We start from the raw sequence: 22,721 nt of genomic DNA, 5'->3' as shown, positions 1-22,721 counted from the left end.
TGTAGGTAGGGTTGTATAATCAGTCCTTTTCGACTAATATTAAAACCACATAAAATCATCATCATTGATTATAAGAAGCATCATGTTTTATGAACCAACAAGAAAATTTTAAAAACTGTCACTGGTTAAATCATTGCAAAACACTGTTAAAGATATCCTTGCAATACATGAGTTGGTTAGATCAGACTTCAAAATCCATTCAGACAAATTCCATTCAGACCTCTCCTGCCCTCTAGTTGTATTGTTTGGCATGAAAGAGTCCCATTCTTTTGGATAATTTCAATCACAAAATGTGACACCACTTTTCATCTCCTTGGTGGTATCTCTCTAAGCAAATAAAGCGTCTGCTTGTCTCTTCATAAGAAAATCGGAAACTGCTGTCCTTCTAATGACAAATATTTACTTCGCCAATGTCAAATTTACATGACACTGCTCTGTTTTTGAGAGTTTCTATTTATACAGTTACTTTTCGTTTCAATGCTTAATTGTAATGTAATCTTTTCTAAGACAATGAACAGCATTTAAACTTGGCCTAGTACCAAGAGTAGATGCAACTCAATGGAAGGGACAGGCTGGGCACCTTTTACCATGTTTGCCATGCTTGGACAAGGGCATTTGCGTCATGACTGCGGCTTGGCAACTGAAGTTTTGGGACCCCATCCATCCCCCATGCACTCTAATCTCAAAGAAGTTAATGTGATGTAACAGGCAACTTAGATGGTTCAATTATGGAAGTGGCTACAATCTGTTGAGAATTTTCCATATATCTGGCAAGATACTAAACTCTTGCCAAGACCTAATATCTAGCAGACTTCACAGCAACCCAAGATGTATGTGCAGATTAGAAAGTTTAACCACGTTAACAAAATTTTCCCAGATGATACAGCTAGGTAAATTTCAGAGCAAAGATTTCCATCCAGACAGAGGCCCTTCTATCCACCAGCTCTATGGCTCTCTCAGGCCGTATCAGTCATGGGCGTATCAACTGCAGGCTGCTTTTGATTCTATTCAGAAACATCACTCCAAATAGGTTCTCAAAGTGTTATCTAAAATAGCTCAACCATATCCAGTTTTCTGTAATGAGTTGGTGAAAATAATTTAGAAATTAACATCCATTATATGCAAATAGTCACTTCTTAAAGGGACTCGCCCATTCAGTTTCTGCCCTCATAACCGCTGGGAAGCTGGTGTGGCTGTCTGTGGCTACATCCTCACAACAATGAAAGTGAAATCATCAGCATTTTCTGATCGAAACCTACCTAAGAGCTCAGATGACTTGCCTAGTGACAATGGAAGGGCATTCACAGCAAAAATGTGGACTTAGATAAATTCAAACCTTGGTCTCCCGACTCTTAGGCTTGCTCTTTAACGTGGAGGGTGAATGGATATAGACCTATTTTTTTAAAGACTGTGAATGTCGTTTTACACTCCCAATGTTAGGAGACAGGCACGTTTTTAGTGCATGGGAGCCCCCAGTCTCCAGTCCCTCAGAGGTCCTGGCCACTCTGAGACCAGCCCCAAGGCAGGGGACTGGAAGCCAGCAAGCCGGCCTCTAGAGAACCATGGTGCTGAGCAAACTCCTGTGGCTTTGTAATGCGGGCGATTCTATTTCCATGGACAGTTAAATATGGAATCTGGGAGGAGTTTTGTATTTATGTTCAGTGGTTTGGGAAACTAAACCCGAAAGAAAGGACTGAGAGGGTGACTAAGGGCTTTCATGGTCAAGATAAACACCAGAAAGAAAGAATTACCATGTCCAAATAGTTGAAGATAGCCAGCCTCAAGCCCTAGTCTTTGTGACCCCATGACAACTCTCACAGTTTGCATTTCAGGCACCAGGATAGAGAGTGTTTTAATAAAATGCAATAAACGAATTTTAAAAGCTGTTCTCTCAAGTCATTCGTTTGTTTGATTGGCAAGTGTATATTGACTTACCTCCATGTGAAAAGAGAGGGGAACCAGGGGCGAGCAAATCAATTTCCGAGGGCAGCAAGCACGTGCACTGGAAGAGGCCCAGCTGAGCGATGTGCAAAGCTTTCTCTGACCTCCTTCTGGCTTTGTTACAGCTGCAAAGGTGCCTCCCACTACGGCCTCACTAAAGACAGGAAGAGGCGCTCTCAGGATGGCTGTCCAGATGGCAGCACCAGCCTCACAGCAACAGCACTGTCCCCAGAGATTTCCACAGTTCCCACCGTCTCCTTAATGACAGATGAGCCTGGCCTAGACAACCCTGCCTACGTGTCCACAGCAGAGGATGGTCAGCCAAATAGCCCCCTGGACTCTGGCCGGAGCAACCGAACAAGGGGTGAGTCAAATGGGTGGTTGTCCGGGAATGGGCTCTTCTGCCTTGGGACTGCCCTCTGTGAAACGGTCACTGTGGAAAGTCCTAGAAATGTTTTGTTTAAGAGGAAATTGTTCTGGTAGTTTTGGCCACAACCCAACATCCAGTTCTCCAAAGTGAAATGAAACCACGAGGACTTGAGATCATTAGAAACGTGTGTAATCTGACTTGGTGAAAGGAGTTGAAGTTAGACCTAGTGATTCATCACTCCCGCAGCGTCCATACCTTCCTGCCCAGGAAACTCGAGAAAAGTGCTGTTATAGTCCATCCAGCCTAGGAAAAAAAGACAAGCAGATTTTAAATAAACCGTCCATATTTCATTGTAGAAAACTGAGAATACAGATAAGCAAATTGTATCATCCTGCCACCTCGAAGTAATCACCGTTGCGTTCTGTTGTGTATCTTGCCAGCCGTGTCCATTAAAAAGACCTTTTTCTCTCTTGTCTTCAGCACGGCCCTTTGAGCGATCCACCATCAGAAGCAGATCCTTTAAAAAAATAAACCGAGCCTTGAGTGTTCTCCGAAGGACAAAGAGTGGAAGTACCGTTGTCAGCCAAGCTGACCAGGGACGAGAGGATTCTGAAAACAACACTGTCCTTGATGGTAAGTTGCTTCCCCATGAGGCTGGGCATGGCCTGGGCTTCCAGAATGACGCCGGGGGTGATGACAACAGGACTAGCTCTCACTTTCTACGACACCTCTCTTCCTAAGGGCATAAATATTTTTTACCTTGATTACCCTACTTCTTATATAAGTAACCAAAGGCAAAAATTACTTTCCCCCCACCTTTTTTTTTTTTCTGGCTACATTGGGTGCTTGTTTCGGCTCACCGGCTTCTCTAGTTTGGCATGGATCTTAGTTCCCGAACCAGGGCTCAAACCCATATCCCTTGCATTGGAAGGCAGATTCCCAACAACTGGACCATTAGGAAAGTCCCTATTGTTCTCTTTTTACATAGACTGAGGGAAAAGATTTTGGAACCCTTACCTTCAGGTCTTAGCTTAGTGTATATAAAGAATAATATAGTTAAGTGAAGAGCAATTAGAACAATGCCAGCACATAGGAAATGCCACATGAATATTCTTATCACCACCTTGTGTGATGTGTGATTCTGAGGGTTTTCTATGTATTAATTCATGTACTCCTCAACAACTCTGTGAGGGAGCTACAATTATCATCCCTGTTTTATAGATGAGGAAAATGAGGTACCAGGCAATTACTTAGTTTGCCCCTTCTGAACTTGGAATCCAAGTAATGTGGCTCTAAAATTCACGCAAATAAAGTTTCTGGATCTTAGATTCTATATCTTTTTTTCAATATAAATGGACCTGAGAAAATACTGTTCTGTCCTTTTATTTTCATCTTACATTAGAACTTCACAGCGGTAATAATAATAACTAAAAGAATGCTTTTGAGCTTTCCTGGGTGCCAGGTAGTGCTCTAAGGCATTTAAAGGTCACAATGATAAGATATGGGGATTCTGATTCCCAGTTTACAGAAGAAGAAACCAAGGTTTTGAGAGACTGGGTAACTAGCCCAAAGTCACCCAGCTGGAAAATGGCGGTCCTGGGATTTTAATTTGTGTCCTCTGGCTCCAGAGCCCACTCATTTACTCCCTGGATTAAAGTACCCTCTGCTCCTTCAAGGTTGGGGAGTGAAAGAAAGTGAAAGTGTTAGTTGCTCAGTCATGTCCAACTCTTTGAGACCCCATGGACTGTAGCCCCCCAGGCTCCTCTGTCCATGGAATTCTCCAGGCAAGAATACTGGAGTGGGTTGCCATTCCCTTCTCCATAGGATCTTCCCAACCCAGGGATCAAACCTGGGTCTCCTGCATTGCAGGCAGATTCTTTTCCATCTGAGCCACCAGGGAAGCCCCGTCAAGGCTGGGGGCTAAACCCCAAACCTCTGTCTTTATCATGTTCTCAGAGAACTTTGAGCAGTTGTATAAGCCCCTTCTTACCTCTTACCCTGTACCTATACTACATGCTCACTACTCTCACTGCTGCTGCTGCTAAGTCGCTTCAGTCGTGTCCGACTCTGTGCGACCCCATAGACGGCAGCCCACCAGGCTCCCCGTCCGTGGGATTCTCCAGGCAAGAACACTGGAGTCTGCCATCGTGTAAATACTGTCTCTCACTTACATGTTGCTGTCCAACCTGTGCTCTCACTTGCCTTCAGCTGGCATCCTAATTTCTCTTTAGGCTTTGCCTCCTCCTGGGAGCCCTCCTTGACTCCCCCAGTCCTCTCTCCTTTGTGTTCTCAAAGCACCTGTACCTCTGTTATAGCAGTGTCATCTTTTATTGTAACTCTACCAGTGAGGGCAGGGGTTCTTTATCTAAGTCTTTGTGTTCTCAAGGCCAAGCACAGTATCTAGTCTATAATAGTTTTCACCGAATGTTTCTGCAATGAATAAAAGGATCATAACTTCATTTCTGCCAGTCTTCCTCCTTATTCAGTTCAGTTCAGTTCAGTCGCTCAGTTGTGCCCGACTCTTTGCGACCCCATGAATTGCAGCACGCCAGGCCTCCCTGTCCATCACCAACTCCCAGAGTTCACTCAGACTCACGCCCATTGATGAGATGCCATCCAGCCATCTCATCCTCTGTCGTCCCCTTCTCCTCCTGCCCCCAATCCCTCCCAGCATCAGAGTCTTTTCCAGTGAGTCAACTCTTCGCAACAGGTGGCCAAAGTACTGGAGTTTCAGCTTCAGCATCATTTCCTCCAAAGAAATCCCAGAACTGATCTCCTTTAGAATGGACTGGTTGGATCTCCTTGCAGTCCAAGAGACTCTCAAGAGTCTTCTCCAACACCACAGTTCAAAAGCAAAAGCCTCCTTAATTCCATTCCACATAAAGTTTTCTCTTCCCTGAATAAGACTGATTTGCATGTTTATTGCAGAAACTTTTAAAAATAAGAGATTACTATGTGTAGGACATTGGCCTAAGCTTTGTGCTTTTTTAAAATTAAAATATAGTTGATTTACAATATCGTATTAGTTTTAGATGTACAACATAGTGATTCATTATTTTTATAGATTATACTCAATTTAAAGTTATTATAAAATATTGGCTATATTCACTGTACTGTACAATGTTTCCTTATTGCTTGCTTATTTTGCATAAGCAGTTTATACCTTTTCCCCTGTTGTGTCCCTCTTCTTTTTCCTCTCCCCACTGGGTATCTACTAGTTTGATCTCTACATATGTGAATCTGTTTTTTTATTTGTTTTTATTTTCTAGATTCCACACGGAAGTGATAACATAAAGTATTTGTATTTTTCTATCTGACTTATTTTACTTAGCATAAAATGCTCAGGTCCATCTACACTGTTGCAAATAGCAGAACTTCATTCTTTTTTATGGCTGAGTAGTATTCCATTGTATACATACCACATCTTTATTCATCTGTTGATGGACACTTAGGTTGCTTCCACTTCTTGGTTATGAACATTGGAGCCCATGTATCTTTTCATATTAATGTTTCTGTTTTCTTTGGATGTATACCCAGAAATGGAATTGCTGGATCATATGATAGTTCTATTTTTAGTTGTTTGAAAGCTGCCATACTGTTTTCTATAGTGGCTGCATCAGTTTACATTCCCACCAACAGTGTACCGCTGTTCCCTTTTCTCTTCATCCTCACCAACATTTGTTATTTGAAGAATTTTTGATGATAGCCATTCTGACAGGTGTGAGGTGATCAACAATGTTGAGCATCTTTTCATATGCCTGTTGGCCAGCTGTATGTATTCTTTAGAAAAATACCTATCTGTATCTTCTTCCCTTTTTAAATCAGGTTATTTGGTTTTTTTGATAGAGTTGCATGAGCTGTTTATATATTTAGGCTCAGTGATTTTATATAAGAAACTGCCTGCCAATGCAGGAGACACAGGAAATACAGCTTCAATCCCTGGGTCAGGAAGATCCCCTGGAGAAGGAAATGGCAACCCACTCTGGTATTGTTGCCTCGGGAATCCCATGGACAGAGGTGCCTGGCAGGCTACAGTCCATAGATTCACAAAGAGTCAGACACAACTGAAGCAACTTAGGACACACAGAGGACTTTTATATAAAGATTATAAAATCTAGTTCCTGGCTCCAAGGGGTTCATTCAAGATTAAAAGAAAAGAAAATACCATGAAGAGTGAGATATAAATAAATGAAAATGGGGGCCACCAGAAGAGACACACCACTTCCCAATGGGACAGTGTAGTCTGTGTTTAAGGGGCAGTTATGACCTGGATGAGCACTGGGATCTTGACTGTGTGTTGGGAAGTAGGGGAAGATGAGGATAAAGCTGGATTAGAAGTGTCCTGGAGGCCATTTAGGAGTCTTGACTTGGGGCAGTGAATATACCTGAATGCTTTTGCATCAAGTTATAACAGAATCAAAACTTTATTTCACAAAGATGAAGATTGCAGCTACATTATGTGTGCAGGGGCTTGCATGGGAGAGAAGGAAATTTCCTTTTCTGCTCCAGGACCTATTACTTCACAATGGGGGAGGGATTAAGACTCAGTGAGGCTGGTACAGGATTTGTGAGGTAACAGAGATTTCAAAAATGACCTTAGGGTCTCATTGCTTCAGTAACCCGTGGTTACTGTGGTGAACTTCCATGGTTTGTGCATCCTTTTCATATCACTAAAGAGATTGGCTTTAATTTTTATCAGCCATATGACCTGGATGGTTTACTTGACTCCTCTAAGCTTTAGTGTCTCATCATCTAAAAAAAAAAGGATAATAATAACGTAGTTCCAATCTTAATCTATTGTGAGGACTAAACAAACAAAAATATCATGCAAATTGCTTAGCTGAATGGTCAGCATATAATAAACACTTGGTTCAGTTCAGTTCAGTTCAGTTCAGTCACTCAGTCATGTCCGACTCTTTGCGACCCCATGAATCGCAGCACGCCAGGCCTCCCTGTCCATCACCATCTCCCGGAGTTCACTCAGACTCATGTCCATTGAGTCCGTGATGCCATCCAGCCATCTCATCCACGGTCGTCCCCTTCTCCTCCTGCCCCCAATCCCTCCCAGCATCAGAGTCTTTTCCAATGAGTCAACTCTTCGCATGAGGTGGCCAAAGTACTGAAGTTTCAGCTTCAGCATCATTCCTTCCAAAGAAATCCCAGGGTTGATCTCCTTCAGAATGAACTGGTTGGATCTCCTTGCAGTCCAAGGGACTCTCAAGAGTCTTCTCCAACACCACAGTTTAAAAGCATCAATTCTTCAGCGCTCAGCCTTCTTCACAGTCCAACTCTCACATCCATACATGACCACAGGAAAAACCATAGCCTTGACTAGACGGATGTTATTCGGCAAAGTAATGTCTCTGCTTTTGAATATGCTATCTAGGTTGGTCATAACTTTTCTTCCAAGGAGTAAGCGTCTTTTTGGTAAATGATACTATATTCCTTGGTCCTTAAGTAAGGACAAAATATTGGACAACTGTTTCTTTTCAGACCAGTACCAAGTGGGAATTAAAAATTTCATTAATTCTTGAAGGTCTCATTATCATGGCTGTAATTAACATTTTCAACTGTGACTGAGTATGTCCTTTCAGACTATCAAAACAAACAGCATTGACTGGTTTAGATTTGGGAGCATGGTTTTTGTAACTCTGTTGGGAGAAAGCGTAGAAAGGGAGGGGGAGAAGAGCAAAAATCAGCAGCTTTGATGATTATTTCCAAATCTTTCTTAGCTCAAAATGATTTTTTAAAAAAACTTCCATTCCCTTGTCACCAGACCTGTTCCAACAAATACTTGTGGGTAGCGCCTACTTAAGGTAATCAAAGCAGTTTAAACATTAATTGAACTTGATCACTCAAGCACTGTTAGTACCAGGAACTGACAGATGAAGACTGCTGCCCACAGCCTCACAACAAAGCCCAATTGCTTACATTAAATCACATCCCAACGGCAGTCAAGGGCCCACATTTACAACCCGGCTTCCTCTGGCCACTAAATTTCTTTGTTTATCATGTTCTGTAATACTTAGAAATAATTTTAATTCTTTCTGTATCATTCCTAGAGAGTTGAGTACTTGTTAATGAATTTGGAGTTCATTAGGGAAAATGGACTAAGGTCATGGGTTTTGAAAATAGTCACAAAAAGTGTTTTATGTAGAACCAGGCCTGCAGTTTTGATCTTTCCCAGTGATATAATTAAGGAAGAATCTTAGGGCAACGGCTGCTGTCAGCAGCTACAGGAGACAAAAGGAACCCCACCTTCAATGTCCAGACTCGAGCCTCCAGCATCTGGGGAAGAGCTGCGGCTCCTGTCATGCTAGATGTTGTGTGGCCAGCTGGTGTTGCCTCTGTACCCTTCTATTCCACCGAGGTGGAGAACCACACCAGTTGGCACTGCTGGCTCAAGAGAGTGTGTGTCTACAGAGCAAGTCCCCTGTGGGCCTGTTGCCAGCTGTGAAGGAGGGAGCCTAGCAGGAGCCCCAGGTTCTGACCCGGTTCTGGAGACCACCACTAAACTACCACCTCTAGCTGGTCATGTCACTTCCATTCTCCCAGCTCACGCATCCTCACTTGTGAAATAAAGGTTTGACTGTGGCTGACTTTATTTGGGGGCTCCAAAATCACTGCAGATGGTGATTGCAGCCATGAAATTAAAAGACGCTTACTTCTTGGGAGGAAAGTTATGACCAACCTAGATAGCATATTAAAAAGCAGAGACATTACTTTGTCAACAAAGTTCTGTCTAGTCAAGGCTATGGTTTTTCCAGTGGTCATGTGTGGATGTGAGAGCTGGACTGTGAAGAAAGCTGAGCGCTGAAGAATTGATGCTTTTGAAGTGTGGTGTTGGAGAAGACTCTTGAGAGTCCTTTGGACTGCAAGGAGATCCAACCAGTCCATCCTAAAGGAGATCAGTCTTTGGTGTTCATTGGAAGGACTGATGTTGAAGCTGAAACTCCAATACTTTGGCCACCTGATGCGAAGAGCTGACTCTTTTCCCTGATGCTGGGAAAGATTGAGGGCAGGAAGAGAAGGGGACGAAGAGTTGGACACGAATGAGCGACTGAACTGGACTGAACTGACGGTTGTCAAACTGCAAAGCCTGAAATGGTCTTCTGTGTGTGGGCTCAGGGGATGGGGACAGAGGAACCTGTGAAAAACTTCCCAGGGTAAGGGTCCTCACTGAAAATGTAAGGTTTGGAAACCCCAGCCTAGATCTCTGAACCTCCTTCTCGCTCTGAATTCAGCAACGCAAGCGGATCAGGGACGAACCCCTTGACACCGCCAGCTGGGCCCGGGTGCTTTTCCTGATTGTGAATTAGGCCATTTGACTTCTCTTCACTGACAGCAGGGATGGGGAGAGAGCCTGCTTTTCAGTGAGACTGAAAGACAGGGCCTCCCAGGAGGAAACCTTCAAAATAATCAGAAAGAGCAGAACAGGTTTGTTCTGTTTTTTCCCCTTGATAAGTAAGTGAGCAAACTGTGGTCTATTCCATAATGACTGTTCATTCATTCCTCTTCACTCAATAAACATGGGACAAAGTCTTCTGTGTACAGAGATCTGTGCACAGACCTAAGAAACAGGGATCTTAGAGTCCAGTGATGGGTATAAGAAATGGCCATGAGTAATAATAATAGTAATAGAAGGCTCAGTGCCCTGAGAAATACAGCTTTGTGGGAAATAGGAAGCTGAGAGAGAGTAGGGGAGGCGGGAGGAGGGCAGAGTTTAATTGGAAGGGATCATTTCATGCAGGCCTTGAAGGAAAAATTGGGTTTAGGCCTAGGATGGAAAACATTCCAGGCAGAGAAACTTATGCTGGCTCAGAGGCAGGAAGATGGAAAACATGTACAAAGAATGATGAATAGTTTAGTTTGGCTGGAACCAAAAGCCTGGCAAGAAGAGAAGTGGTTGGAAATGGTCGTTGGTGGGTGTCTTAAATAAATACTGTCTTTGTCCATTTTAGTCTTTCCAAGGTTGTATCACCTGATTCCAGATGGTGAAATTACCAGCATCAAGATCAATCGAACGGATCCCAATGAAAACCTCTCCATTAGGCTTGTGGGAGGCAGTGAAACTCCTCTGGTCCATATCATTGTCCAGCACATTTATCGTGATGGGGTGATAGCCAGAGATGGCCGGCTCCTGCCAGGAGACATCATCCTAAAGGTAGAGACTGTGGCTGTGGAGCCATGAAAATGGGCTTAATAAGAGTCACTTCTGAGCAAATCATTGGATGCATGGGCTAGGGTTATGATGGGTGAGTGGTTGGACAAATAAGTAAAACACTAACATAAATGTGGAAGAGTCACTTTCCATAGTTATTAGGTTGATATGACTCTTCATACAAGATTAGTAATTTTCAGTAGGTCCCTAACCCTTCTGTCTTGTTCTTCTGACCTCTTTCTCTCTCTGTATAAATACTATCTCTATATCATTTTGTCTCTGTCCTCCTCCTTCCTCTTCTCCTGTCTTCCCCTCCCCTAACTTTCTCTACCTCTTCAGTCTTCTCTCTTCCTTCTTCTCCCTCCTCATTCTTCCTCTCCTACCCCTTTCTCCTACTTTAAGTAACAATAACATAAAACAATATAAAACTGTAGCATATTAAGTTGTTTTTAAAACAGATTACTGGAACATTTTGTATTTTATCTAATCACTCACATTCACACACTCCCCTAAAGTAAATTTCCTATAGCTTAATGACCCTTCAGCAAAGAAAAAAAAAAAATCCCTAAGCTATTCAGCCAACCCACAGACATTCCAGGGAAGACAGGTGGTGGAACAGAACGCCTTGGGCATTACTGTCCTCTGTGGCTTGGCCGAGGGTAAGGATGCTCGGGAAGAATTTTCAGATGAAGAGAAAGGACAAAGGAAGAGTTGTTCATCAGAAGTCTAACATGTGCCAAAAGTGATAAGGAAAAATCCCTCCCTTGGTCATATATTTCCTGTCTGACCCTCAGATGACAGTTTCATCCTATCCCTTCTGGGTTGCTGACAGGCCAGCTCCTAACACATTATGTGCTATTTCTCTGGCAAAGAAATTCTTATTTTTTGGAATAAGAGGAGAAAGAATTTGAAGCAGTTATTGTAGAAACACTGATATTCCCACTGGCCTCCGAGATGGAGTACGAGGCAGGGCCCGTCAACCTCAGGGGACGATTGGCCATGCAATTAGCAACACTCTACATGGCTTCCCTCCAGTTCTATGGAAGCTGTGCTGCCTGGGAGGGTTGCATAAGGAAAACATTTTGATTCTTGTGGCCTTCAGCTGGCACTTGCAAGCAAAAAAGCTGCCAAGACTGTTTAGCAGGCGACCCTGACTTTCTCTTGGCCTGGGTGCGATGGGGAAAGCTGGACATGGGATAAGGTGACAGAGCAGAGAAAGGCCTTTGAGCTCACCTGCGCTTGAACAAAGGTTCTGAACCTTGTCCACGCACGAAGGAGCCTCCCTGCATCCCTGGAGATGCAGCAGAGGACGGGCAATTGCACGCGGCAGGCAGGCCCGGGAAAATCTCACTCCGTGACTCTTCTAACAGTTGGCTGCCGAGTGCGAGAAATCTTCCCAAACCATAGAAATTCAAGAAGGTTGTTTCTCTTCTGTGGGGCCTCCTTCCTTAAGAACAGTGCAGTGCTGCTGTGAAATTATTTTCTTCCCAAGCAGTGACCACCACTGGGGGCCGAAGCCTTGAGGCTGGGTCTGCCTAGAGTAATTAAAACCAGAAAGCCCCACACAGCATCAGTCCCACAGGTTATTAGTGAGGCACAAATGAGTGGGCCAAGCTGGAGGACATTTAAGCAGTTTAATAAAGGGACCCAGCCTTTCAGTAAAAGAGCCTAAAAGCTTCCATTTACATCAGTTCATTTGAAATAGTACAGAGATTTTTTTTCTCTTTTATTGAGAACATGGGCAAAAGACCTTGTAGGAGACTGCCTGGGGACTTCACAGATGTACACACTGTCACACACATTCACACACTTGCCAAAACACAAATACATGTATGTACACATACATTCTCTATGTCACACACACACAAACACACACACACACACACACACACACACATACACACATACCTGTGAAGCCTAGAAATTCCAGTACAGGTGACCTAGGGAGAAAAATTCATTTGGAGATGTTTGGAAAGGAAATTTCAGCTCAGTTTTCTTTAAATAGCACTTTAACATAATCATTAATCAAAAATTTTCTTTTCTTCTTTGGCCTTCTCCCACTTTTTCTTCCTTTTCCTTCCTCCCTCAGCCAAAAAATAAGTTTAGCAAGCAACAGCAATGAGGGTTAGGACCATATAATTAAACTTGAGGGCCTATGTAAGGACAGGGCTGAGAAAAGATTCTGTCTGCTGAGGCAGAGAGTTGAAAAGGTGTGCAGGTAACAGTGGAAGAAAGCTGGGTTACAAGTCCTCTTGGAAGATGGGGGTATTTGGGCATTTGGACAGAGAAGAAGGGGACAGAGCAGAGTGGTCCTTTAGGAAGGGCCCTGGTGGGTGTGCAGGCAGGGCCTTTTAGGCAGGATTGTGGCAGGTGGAGCTGATGGCTCAGTGGCTCCAGATTCGAGGTCCCCTTCCTCCAGGTCAACGGGATGGATATCAGCAATGTCCGGCACAACTACGCCCTGCGCCTCCTGCGGCAGCCATGCCAGGTGCTGCGGTTGACCGTGCTTCGGGAGCGGAAGTTCCGGAGCAGGACCGACGGACAGCCCCTGGATACCTACGCGCCCTGGGATGACAGTTTCCACGTGATCCTCAACAAAAGCAGCCCAGAGGAACAGCTTGGAATAAAACTGGTGCGCAAGGTGGATGAACCTGGGGTGTTTATTTTCAACGTGCTGGACGGTGGCGTGGCAGACAGACACGGCCAGCTGGAGGAGAATGACCGTGTGTTAGCCATCAACGGGCATGACCTTCGGTACGGCAGCCCAGAAAGTGCAGCTCATCTGATTCAGGTAGGTCACAGACGATTACAAGATCCTGGTCAGAAACTTGCCAGCATGAGCAGGAATGCTCATCACCCTGATCCACCTACCCTGTTTCTACCCCGGGTAACAGGCAGTGCCTCTTTTTCAAAGAGTCAGGAGTGAAGGGCCAGGTAAGAACATTGCTCCAGCAAATGATGTGTCTCAGGGTCATGGGCATTCTGTTAGTGTTGCCAGCCATCCAGTCTGACTGCAGGTAGACCCGTTGGGCTCTGTTGCAGCCTCACCAGGTTAAGATCACTCAGGGTCAGCAGGGCTGCATCATCCTTGTACCCAGTATGGTAGTCACAGACCTTGGGGTCACGCAAATACACTCTGAGGACATCCGGTGTGCTACCCGCATGGAGGCTGGGCCATGTGCCTTTCAGGGATCCTGCGAATCAGAGACCATGGTAGGATTGGCTAAGGTTGAGCCCCCTCTCTATGGCTAAGTCCAGCCCTCTTCAAAAGCCCATGGGAACTCAAATATGAGCCTAAGGAAGCCCTCTGTAAGAGAGGCATGCAAATTATTATTACTCAGGCAAATAGAGTTCATGACAGCCTGATATTGGTTCAAACTAATTCATGCTCCTGACAGGCATGATGCCACCAAGCCCCAGCACGCATCTTGTTAACTTCAGCTGGATGACCTTGAGTTTTTGTTGTTGGTTTTCTTTTTAAATTGAAGTATATTAGATTGACAATGTTGTGTTAGTTTCAGATGTACAGCAAAATGATTCAGTTTTACATGTATGTATATACATGTTCAGTTCAGTCGCTCAATCGTGTCCAAGTCTTTGCAACCCCATGGACTGGATGTGTACCTATATAGATATATAATATATTTTATATATGTATAAAATATATTCTTTTTCAGATTCTTTTCCCTTACAGGTTATTACAAAATATTGAGTATAGTTCCCTGTGCTGTACAGAAGGTCCTTGTGATTTACAAATTCTACGTATAGTGGTGTATATATGTTAATCCCAAACTCTTAATTTATCCCTCCCCTCTCCTTTGGTAACAATAAGTCAGTGGATTTATTTCTGTTTTGTAAATAAGTTCATTAATATCTTTTTTAAGATTCTACATACTAGCAAAATCATATGATATTTGTATTTTTCTGTCTGACCTCACTTAGTATGATAATCTCTAGGTCCATTCATATTGCTGCAAATGGCATTTTTTAATTCTTGGTTTCATGAAAAAAATAATATTTTTAACTTTGCTGAGTAATAGTTCATTATACATATACCATCTTTTCTTTATCCATTCCTCTGTCAATGAATATTAGATTGTGTTCATGCCTTGATTATTATAAATAGTGGTGCTATGAACATAGGGTTGCACGTATCTTCTTTAATTATAATTTTCTCCAGACATATGCCTAGGTGTGGGATTGCAGGATCATATACTAACTCTGTTTATTTAAGAAACTTCCATACTGTTCTCCATAGTGGCTGTTACCAATTTACATTCCCACCAACAGTGTAAGAGGGTTACCCTTTCTCTACACCCTCTCCAGCATTTATTTGTAGACTTTTTGATGATGGCCATTCTCACTGGTGTGAGGTGATACCTCATTGTAGTTTTGATTTGTCTTTCTCTAATAATTAGTGATGTTGAAGATTTTTTCATGTGCCTGTTGGCTATCTGTATGTCTTCTTTGGAGAAACATCCACTCAGATCTTCTGCCCATTTTTTGATTGGATTATTTGCTTTTCACCATGAGTTTTTCTAATATTCACTGAGCTTCCAGCTTTATTCCTAGAGACAGGCTTTGTTCTGGACTCTGATATTCTAACCCGTCTGTTTACTTCATTTAGCCAAAATGTATTAAATTTTTGCTTCTTGCCTAGGTCTGGATCGCGTTCAGAGAACAGGGAGATGATAACCTTTTAGGTTGCTCTCCCAAAGGAGCCCACAGTTTAGTAGAGAGGTGGGTTTTTTCCTGAATGACGGCCATGTGGTGTGATAGTGTGTCATGGAGAAATTAAGCATGGTACTGGTTCAGACAAAGGAGAGATTTTTTACTTAGTGGGATCTAGAAATTCTTCACAGAGAAGAAAAATCTTGAACTGGCATTTTGAGGGATCAGAAGGTGTTCTCTAGGTGGTTGAGGCAGAGAGGGTCATTCTAAGGAGATACAACACAAAAGAATGCTTCCCCCAAAGCCAGGTAGGGAAATGGTTAACACCTGGAGTGTGGTATACAATTTTAAAAGCAACAATAGATAAGGTAGGAGTGGTAGCTAAGGGCCAGATCATGTAGAGTCTTATAAGTCATGCTAAGAAGCTCAGACTTTACCTCTAAGGCCATGAGGTATCATTGGAAGGGTTTAAGAAAGAAAGTGACATGATTTTCTAGAAAGATCTCTCTAGAGGCAGTGGAAAGCTCATAGGAGAGGGACAGAAATGGAGGCCTTAAGATGTGTTTGTGGTTATCCATACATCATGTCAGCTTCCCCTTGGTGGGTTAGAATGAAGAAGTATTCATTCTTCAAGTATAGATAGAGAGTCAGCAGCAGTAGTTGAGGATGAGGATGACAGTCAGAAGACAGAGCCTCCCCTCAAGGACTTGATCATCTCAGTACAAAACAAATCTCCCTACCCTTGGGTTCCAGTCATGGAGTTCTTCCAGGTGTTGGCAACTCTTTTCACTATCATGTGTGTAGTATCTTATCTCTGTTTTTTGGAAGGAGAACCAAGTAGTGGTTGAAATCATTGTCATTTTAGATGTGGAAAGCCTGAAGCGGAGGGTGCAAGGGGACTTCCCCTGCTTCTTCCATCCATCAGGACAGGAAGGCTGCATGGTGCTTTGGCCCCTGATCTGGGGCTTTTGATGCTGTCTCAGTTCCAAGGTCATTCTCAATCTGGTGGATGCCCATCTGCCCTAAGGGGCCTGAGGTCATGCCCTGTGGAGCAGATGAAGAACAAACCAGAGTTACAAGAGGCATTTCCTTCTGGAGTTTATATCATCCATCCCCAAGTTCACAAGCCCAGTCCCAGCTTTTCTGAACACCACCCTTACATGGCCAATTGCCTACTTGGTATCTCCATGTGAATGTCTGAAAGCCATCTCAAATTGAATATTCAAAAGTGAAACCTTAGCCTCTCCACTCTCCACCCCTTGCCAAACCTGCTCTTCCCCTCAGTCTTTCCTTAACTCTAGAAATGACAACGTCATTTACTCAGTTACTTAGAGCAAAAAGTATCTTGACTCTCTTCCACATCCCTTGCCTGTAATCTATCTCACCACCTCCATGGCTTCCATCAGCCAGGCTGCCATCACCTTTAGTCTGGGCTGCTGCAAGAACCTCTTAACTGGTCTCCTTGCTTCCATCTCCACTCTCATACAGCATTTAGAATGACCACTTTACAGAGTTAATCCCACTATATCACTTTCCTGCCCTCAGCCATCCAGTGCTTCCCAAGACACTTAGAGTCAAATACCAAATCCTTCCAGTGCCCAGCAGAGCCATGTAATCTGGTCTTTAGTTGTCTCTCCAACCTCATATCTTAAGCAAATGGGAGAATTTCTGGTATTCTCCCCCTTGTCTAACCATGTTCTTAACATTGCCTTCTTGCTATCATTACTCCTCAAGCATTTGAGGAACTTTCTCAACCCAAGGGTGATGATCTTGCCTCTCTGAAAGACTCTTCCAGATATCTGCATACTCTTCCACTTCACTCAGGTCTCTCTTCAAATGTTACCTCAGAAACACCTTCACTGACCATCCTGCTTAAAGTAGCATCCCCTACCCTCAATTCTGTATCCTCTAATCTTATGTGCTATGTGGTCCACTGGAGAACGGAATGGCAAGCCACTTCAGTATTCTTGCCTTGAGAACCCTATGAACAGTATGAAAAGGCAATATGATAGGATACCAAAAGAGGAACTCCCCAGGTCATTAGGTGCCCAATATGCTACTGGAGATCAGTGGAGAAATAACTCCAGAAAGAATGAAGGGATGGAGCCAAAGCAAAAACAATACCCAGTTGTGGATGTGACTGGTGATAGAAGCAAGATCCGATGCTGTAAAGAGCAATATTGCATAGGAACCTGGAATGTCAGATCCATGAATCAAGGCAAATTGGAAGTGGTCAAACAAGAGATGGCAAGGGTGAACATCGACATTCTAGGAATCAGAGAACTAAAATGGACTGGAATGGGTGAATTTAACTCAGATGACCATTATATCTACTACTGCGGGCAGGAATCCCTCAGAAGAAATGGACTAGCCATCATGGTCAACAAAAGAGTCCGAAATGCAGTACTTGGATGCAATCTCAAAAACGACAGAATGATCTCTGTTCGTCTCCAAGGCAAATCATTCAATATCACAGTTATCCAAGTCTATGCCCCAACCAGTAACGCTGAAGAAGCTGAAGTTGGTTTTATGAAGACCTACAAGACCTTTTAGAACTAACACCCCAAGAAGATGTCCTTTTCATTATAGGGGACTGGAATGCAAAAGTAGGAAGTCAAGAAACACCTGGAGTAACAGGCAAATTTGGCCTTGGACTGTGGACTGAAGTAGGGCAAAGACTAATAGAGTTTTGCCAAGAAAATGCACTGGTCATAGCAAACACCCTGTTCCAACAACACAAGAGAAGACTCTACACATGGACATCACCAGATGGTCAATGCCGAAATCAAATTGATTATATTCTTTGCAGGCAAAGATGGAGAAGCTCTATACAGTCAACAAAAACAAGACCAGGAGCTGACTGTGGCTCAGATCATGAACTCCTTATTACCAAATTCAGACTCAAATAGAAGAAAATAGGGAAAACCGCTAGACCATTCAGGTATGACCTAAATCAAATCCCTTATGATTATACAGTGGAAGTGAGAAATAGATTTAAGGGCCTAGATCTGATAGATAGAGTGCCTGATGAACTATGAAATGAAGTTCATGACATTGTATAGGAGACAGGGATTAAGACCATCCCCATGGAAAAGAAATGCAAAAAAGCAAAATGGCTGTCTGGGGAGGCCTTACAAATAGCTGTGAAAAGAAGAGAAGCAAAAAGCAAAGGAGAAAAGGAAAGATATAAGCATCTGAATGCAGAGTTCCAAAGAATAGCAAGAAGAGATAAGAAAACCTTTTTCAGCAATCAATGCAAAGAAATAGAGGAAAACAACAGAATGGGAAAGACTAGAGATCTCTTTAAGAAAATTAGAGATATGAAGGGAACATTTCATGCAAAGATGGGCTCGATAAAGGACAGAAACGGTATGGACCTAACAGAAGCAGAAGATATTAAGAAGAGGTGGCAAGAATACATGGAAGAACTGTACAAAAAAGATCTTCACGACCCAGATAATCATGATGATGTGATCACTAATCTAGAGCCAGACCTCTTGGAAAGTGAAGTCAAGCGGGCTTTAGAAACATCACTACGAACAAAGCTAGTAGAGGTGATGGAATTCCAGTGGAGCTGTTTCAAATCCTGAAAGATGATGCTGTGAAAGCGCTGCACTCAATATGCCAGCAAATTTGGAAAACTCAGCGGTGGCCACGGGACTGGAAAAGGTCAGTTTTCATTCCAATTCCAAAGAAAGGCAATGCAAAAGAATGCTCAAACTACCGCACAGTTGCACTCATCTCACATGCTAGTAAAGTAATGCTCAAAATTCTCCAAGCCAGGCTTCAGCAATATGTGAACTGTGAACTCCCTGATGTTCAAGCTGGTTTTAGAAAAGGCAGAGGAACTACAGATTAAATTTCCAACATCCGCTGGATCATGGAAAAAGCAAGAGAGTTCCAGAAAAACGTCTATTTCTGCTTTATTGACTATGCCAAAGCCTTTGACTATGTGGATAACAATCAACTGTGGAAAATTCTGAAAGAGATGGGAATACCAGACCACCTAACCTGCCTCTTGAGAAACCTATATGCAGGTCAGGAAGCAACAGTTAGAACTGGAGATGGAACAACAGACTGGTTCCAAATTGGGAAAGGAGTACATCAAGGCTATATATTGTCACCCTGCTTATTTAACTTCTATGCAGAGTACATCATGAGAAACGCTGGACTGGAAGAAACACAAACTGGAATCAAGATTGCTGGGAGAAATATCAATAACCTCAGATATGCAGATGACACCACCCTTATGGCAGAAAGTGAAGAGGAGCTAAAAAGCCTCTTGATGGAAGTGAAAGAGGAGAGTGAAAAAGTTGGCTTAAAGCTCAACATTCAGAAAACGAAGATCATGGCATCCGGTCCCATCACTTCATGGGAAATAGATGGAGAAACAGTGGAAACAGTGTCAGACTTTATTTTGGGGGGCTCCAAAATCACTGCAGATGGTGACTGCAGCCATGAAATTAAAAGACGCTTACTCCTTGAAAGGAAAGTTATGACCAACCTAGATAGCATATTCAAAAGCAGAGACATTACTTTGCTGAATAACGTCCATCTAGTCAAGGCTATGGTTTTTCCAGTGGTCATGTATGGATGTGAGAGTTGGACTGTGAAGAAAGCTGAGCGCCGAAGAATTGATGCTTTTGAACTGTGTTGTTGGAGAAGACTCTTGAGAGTCCCTTGGATTACAAGGAGATCCAACCAGTCCATTCTGAAGGAGATCAACCCTGGGATTTCTTTGGAAGGAATGATGCTAAAGCTGAAGCTCCAGTACTTTGGCCACCTCATGCGAAGAGTTGACTCATTGGAAAAGACTCTGATGCTGGGAGGGATTGGGGGCAGGAGGAGAAGGGGACGACTGAGGATGAGATGGCTGGATGGCATCACTGACTCGATGGACGTGAGTCTGAGTGAACTCAGGAGTTGGTGATGGACAGGGAGGCCTGGTGTGCTGCTGCTATTCATGGGGTCGCAAAGAGTTGGACATGACTGAGCGACTGAAGTGAACAAATTATTTGATTAATACTTGCCAATCTAGCATAGTATAGTACAGAAGTCTACCTCAGTCAATTAAAGAAATGTCTGGCATAAGAGACACTCAATAAATATTTGAATGAATAAATTTAGCAGGTTATGTTGTTGTTCGGTGGCTAAGTTGTGTCCAACCCTTTGCAATCCCATGAACTGCAGCACACCAGGCTTCCCTGTCCTTCAGTATCTCCTGGAGTTTGCTATATAATTCACACATTAATTTCATCTCATAGGGATATTTTTTGTCAAACCATTTACTGAAGAAAAGCACCAAATCCACTTTTCCATTATTTTTCCCCAAGGTAGAAGTCTTTTTGTCCCCTTGAATTTGTTCAGTTATTATTGGTTGAGCACCTTCTAAATGTCACGAGATGTGTAGGACAACGGTGAACGAGACTGATGCAGTCCTGGCCTCGTAGAGCTTAGACTCCGTTCCCGTCTCTCCCCAAATACAGTCAAGTCAGCACTGAGCAGGCAGTCTAGGCTGTACGTACCAATGGGTAAGAACAGGAAATAGACAATGTTTATGAAAATATTAATCCATGGAAAATGAAGAGCCCTGCTTTTTTTCTTTATTAAGAAACTGCACTCTCAGCATGCCTTTTCTGTTTAAAAAGCAGACTCTTGGGTGATCATCTGTTTTTTCCCTGTTATGCTTGTCAACTCCCTCTGCAGGTCAGTTTGTGCAGCTCACAGTCTAGAGATCAGCTGCCAGCTATCCTTCGCAATAGACAAAAGAAAAACTCCCTTACTCATGTCACTTGCAAAAATCTTGATTACACATGGCATTCTACTTTTGTAGATTAGTAACAGAAGAGGAAAAAATTTTTTCCCTGAGAACGTGAACTTATGAAATAAAATCTTGCTTAACAGTGGGATTTCCTAAAAGATTCTTCTGCTTACCAAACAAAGCCAATGTGCTTTGTAGGCAGGGGAAGAAGAAGGAGGAAGAAAAATTGGGCCAAATGAGTTGGAAAAGAAATGGAAAAAGTAGAATGCTGAGCAAACTCAGTTAAGCGACCTCAAGTGTGGATTTTATTCATGAGATACTTGTAACACACACCCGGCTGGGGGGATTAAACCAAATGCCCTTCAAAAGTTGAGAGTCAAATTTCCAACCAATCCTTGGCTGCACTGGCCTGGTGTGTCCACTCCATGAATCATGTTTGTCTTGCAAAGAAATTCCCAGACAACATGCCCTTTTGGTCGTGTTTTCACCCACAGTCCCACACATTCTACCTTTTCTACATTATTTCAGGGAAAAGTTATTCCAGAGAAGCCACAACTGTTTTAAATTTGACCAACTTTACATATGTAGAGCCCTAACCTTGGCTTACTCAGCAGAAGCCCTAAGTACCAGACCCCAGAGTTAGGCTGAAAGTTGAATGCCTCTTGGAGAGAAACCCGGTGGAGATGGAAGCTTCAAATATGGGGCACTTGACTTATTCAGAACTTAGTACAACTTTATTTTCCCTTGTTGTCAATTTTAGCTTTTTGAGCACCATGACTAGAATCTCTGCATGAAAGGGACAACTGTCTGGTGTCATACCTAAAATAATAGAACAAAGAAACATGCCAGCAATTTCAGACCCTGGGACATCTCAGCATCCCAAACCTGGAAGGTTCCACATATATCCATCCAGTATTCAATATGAGAATGATTTCTGCTGAGAGTTATACCTACTTTGAGATGCTCTCATCTACCTGCAATTCTGAATCCGTGAATACATATCTAGGAGTTCAAATGTATATACAGTTAATAAATGAAGAAAGCAATGATGGATTTTAAATTCGAGTATCTCCTTTGTGCCCTTTTTTCTTAGCCAGCTTACCAGACTTGATGCAGAAGCTGAAAGAATTCAAAACCGTTTGCAGAGGTTGTGATAAGATGAGCTCTCGTTAATATAAGTCTATGTGATTTTCTTTCCCTTTCACATGAATTAATGTTTAAGTGAGAAGTTATTTCACTAAAGAGCAACTGACAACCAGGTTCTTCAGACTTTCTAGAAGGATATAATAGGCTTTTAAACAGATTCAGAAATTAAATAATAATGGACTACTCACATTACCTACACTTGTTCTAAATAGGTGGTTCCAGTTCATGAGCTCAGGGGCAGGACTTTTGTCCCCTGGAGCCAGTAAGAATTGACAATGAAATAAGAGTTCTGTGTATGTATATGTGTTTTACAGATTAGAGCAGCTAAGATAATCCCCATTTAAACAAATTTTCTTAATGTGATATGGTAGTAAATTTAAAGCACATAAGACTAAACAGTATGTAGATTTTTAAAACATTCTTCTTGAGCTGAATTCTTAGAGTCCAAATGACTTTTAACACAAAGCTCCAGATTCCATGCATTCATGGTTCAAGCATGACTTGAAAACCTGTTCAGTTTTTCAACTCAGAATTTTATGAGTGACTCTTCTGCCTAGCTACACTGCAAACATTAGGGGATCTCGAAACTTCAGTATCCTTCCCCCGCTCTCACTATCCTTCCCCGCTCTCACTATCCTTCCCCACCTCTCACTACCCTTCCCCAGCTCTCA

General features: G+C 42.9%; 1 protein-coding gene across 5 annotated transcripts in view; it reads left to right on the top strand.

The window, feature by feature from the left end:
* LNX1 (ligand of numb-protein X 1) overlaps positions 1 to 22,721 on the top strand; it is a 195,652-nt gene that overhangs the window by 151,983 nt on the left and 20,948 nt on the right. For all 5 annotated transcript variants that reach the window (XM_040238199.1, XM_040238196.1, XM_040238195.1 and 2 more), the window contains 4 exons: positions 2,067 to 2,305; positions 2,792 to 2,944; positions 10,273 to 10,475; positions 12,892 to 13,263. In XM_040238199.1, coding sequence (XP_040094133.1) covers positions 2,067 to 2,305; positions 2,792 to 2,944; positions 10,273 to 10,475; positions 12,892 to 13,263 — 967 coding nt within the window. The remainder of the gene's footprint in view (positions 1 to 2,066; positions 2,306 to 2,791; positions 2,945 to 10,272; positions 10,476 to 12,891; positions 13,264 to 22,721) is intronic.

This window comes from Oryx dammah, unplaced genomic scaffold, assembly GCF_014754425.2.
Source record: "Oryx dammah isolate SB20612 unplaced genomic scaffold, SCBI_Odam_1.1 HiC_scaffold_3, whole genome shotgun sequence".
Classification (NCBI taxonomy): Eukaryota; Metazoa; Chordata; class Mammalia; order Artiodactyla; family Bovidae; genus Oryx; species Oryx dammah.
This window is presented reverse-complemented; position numbering and strand designations above follow the sequence as displayed.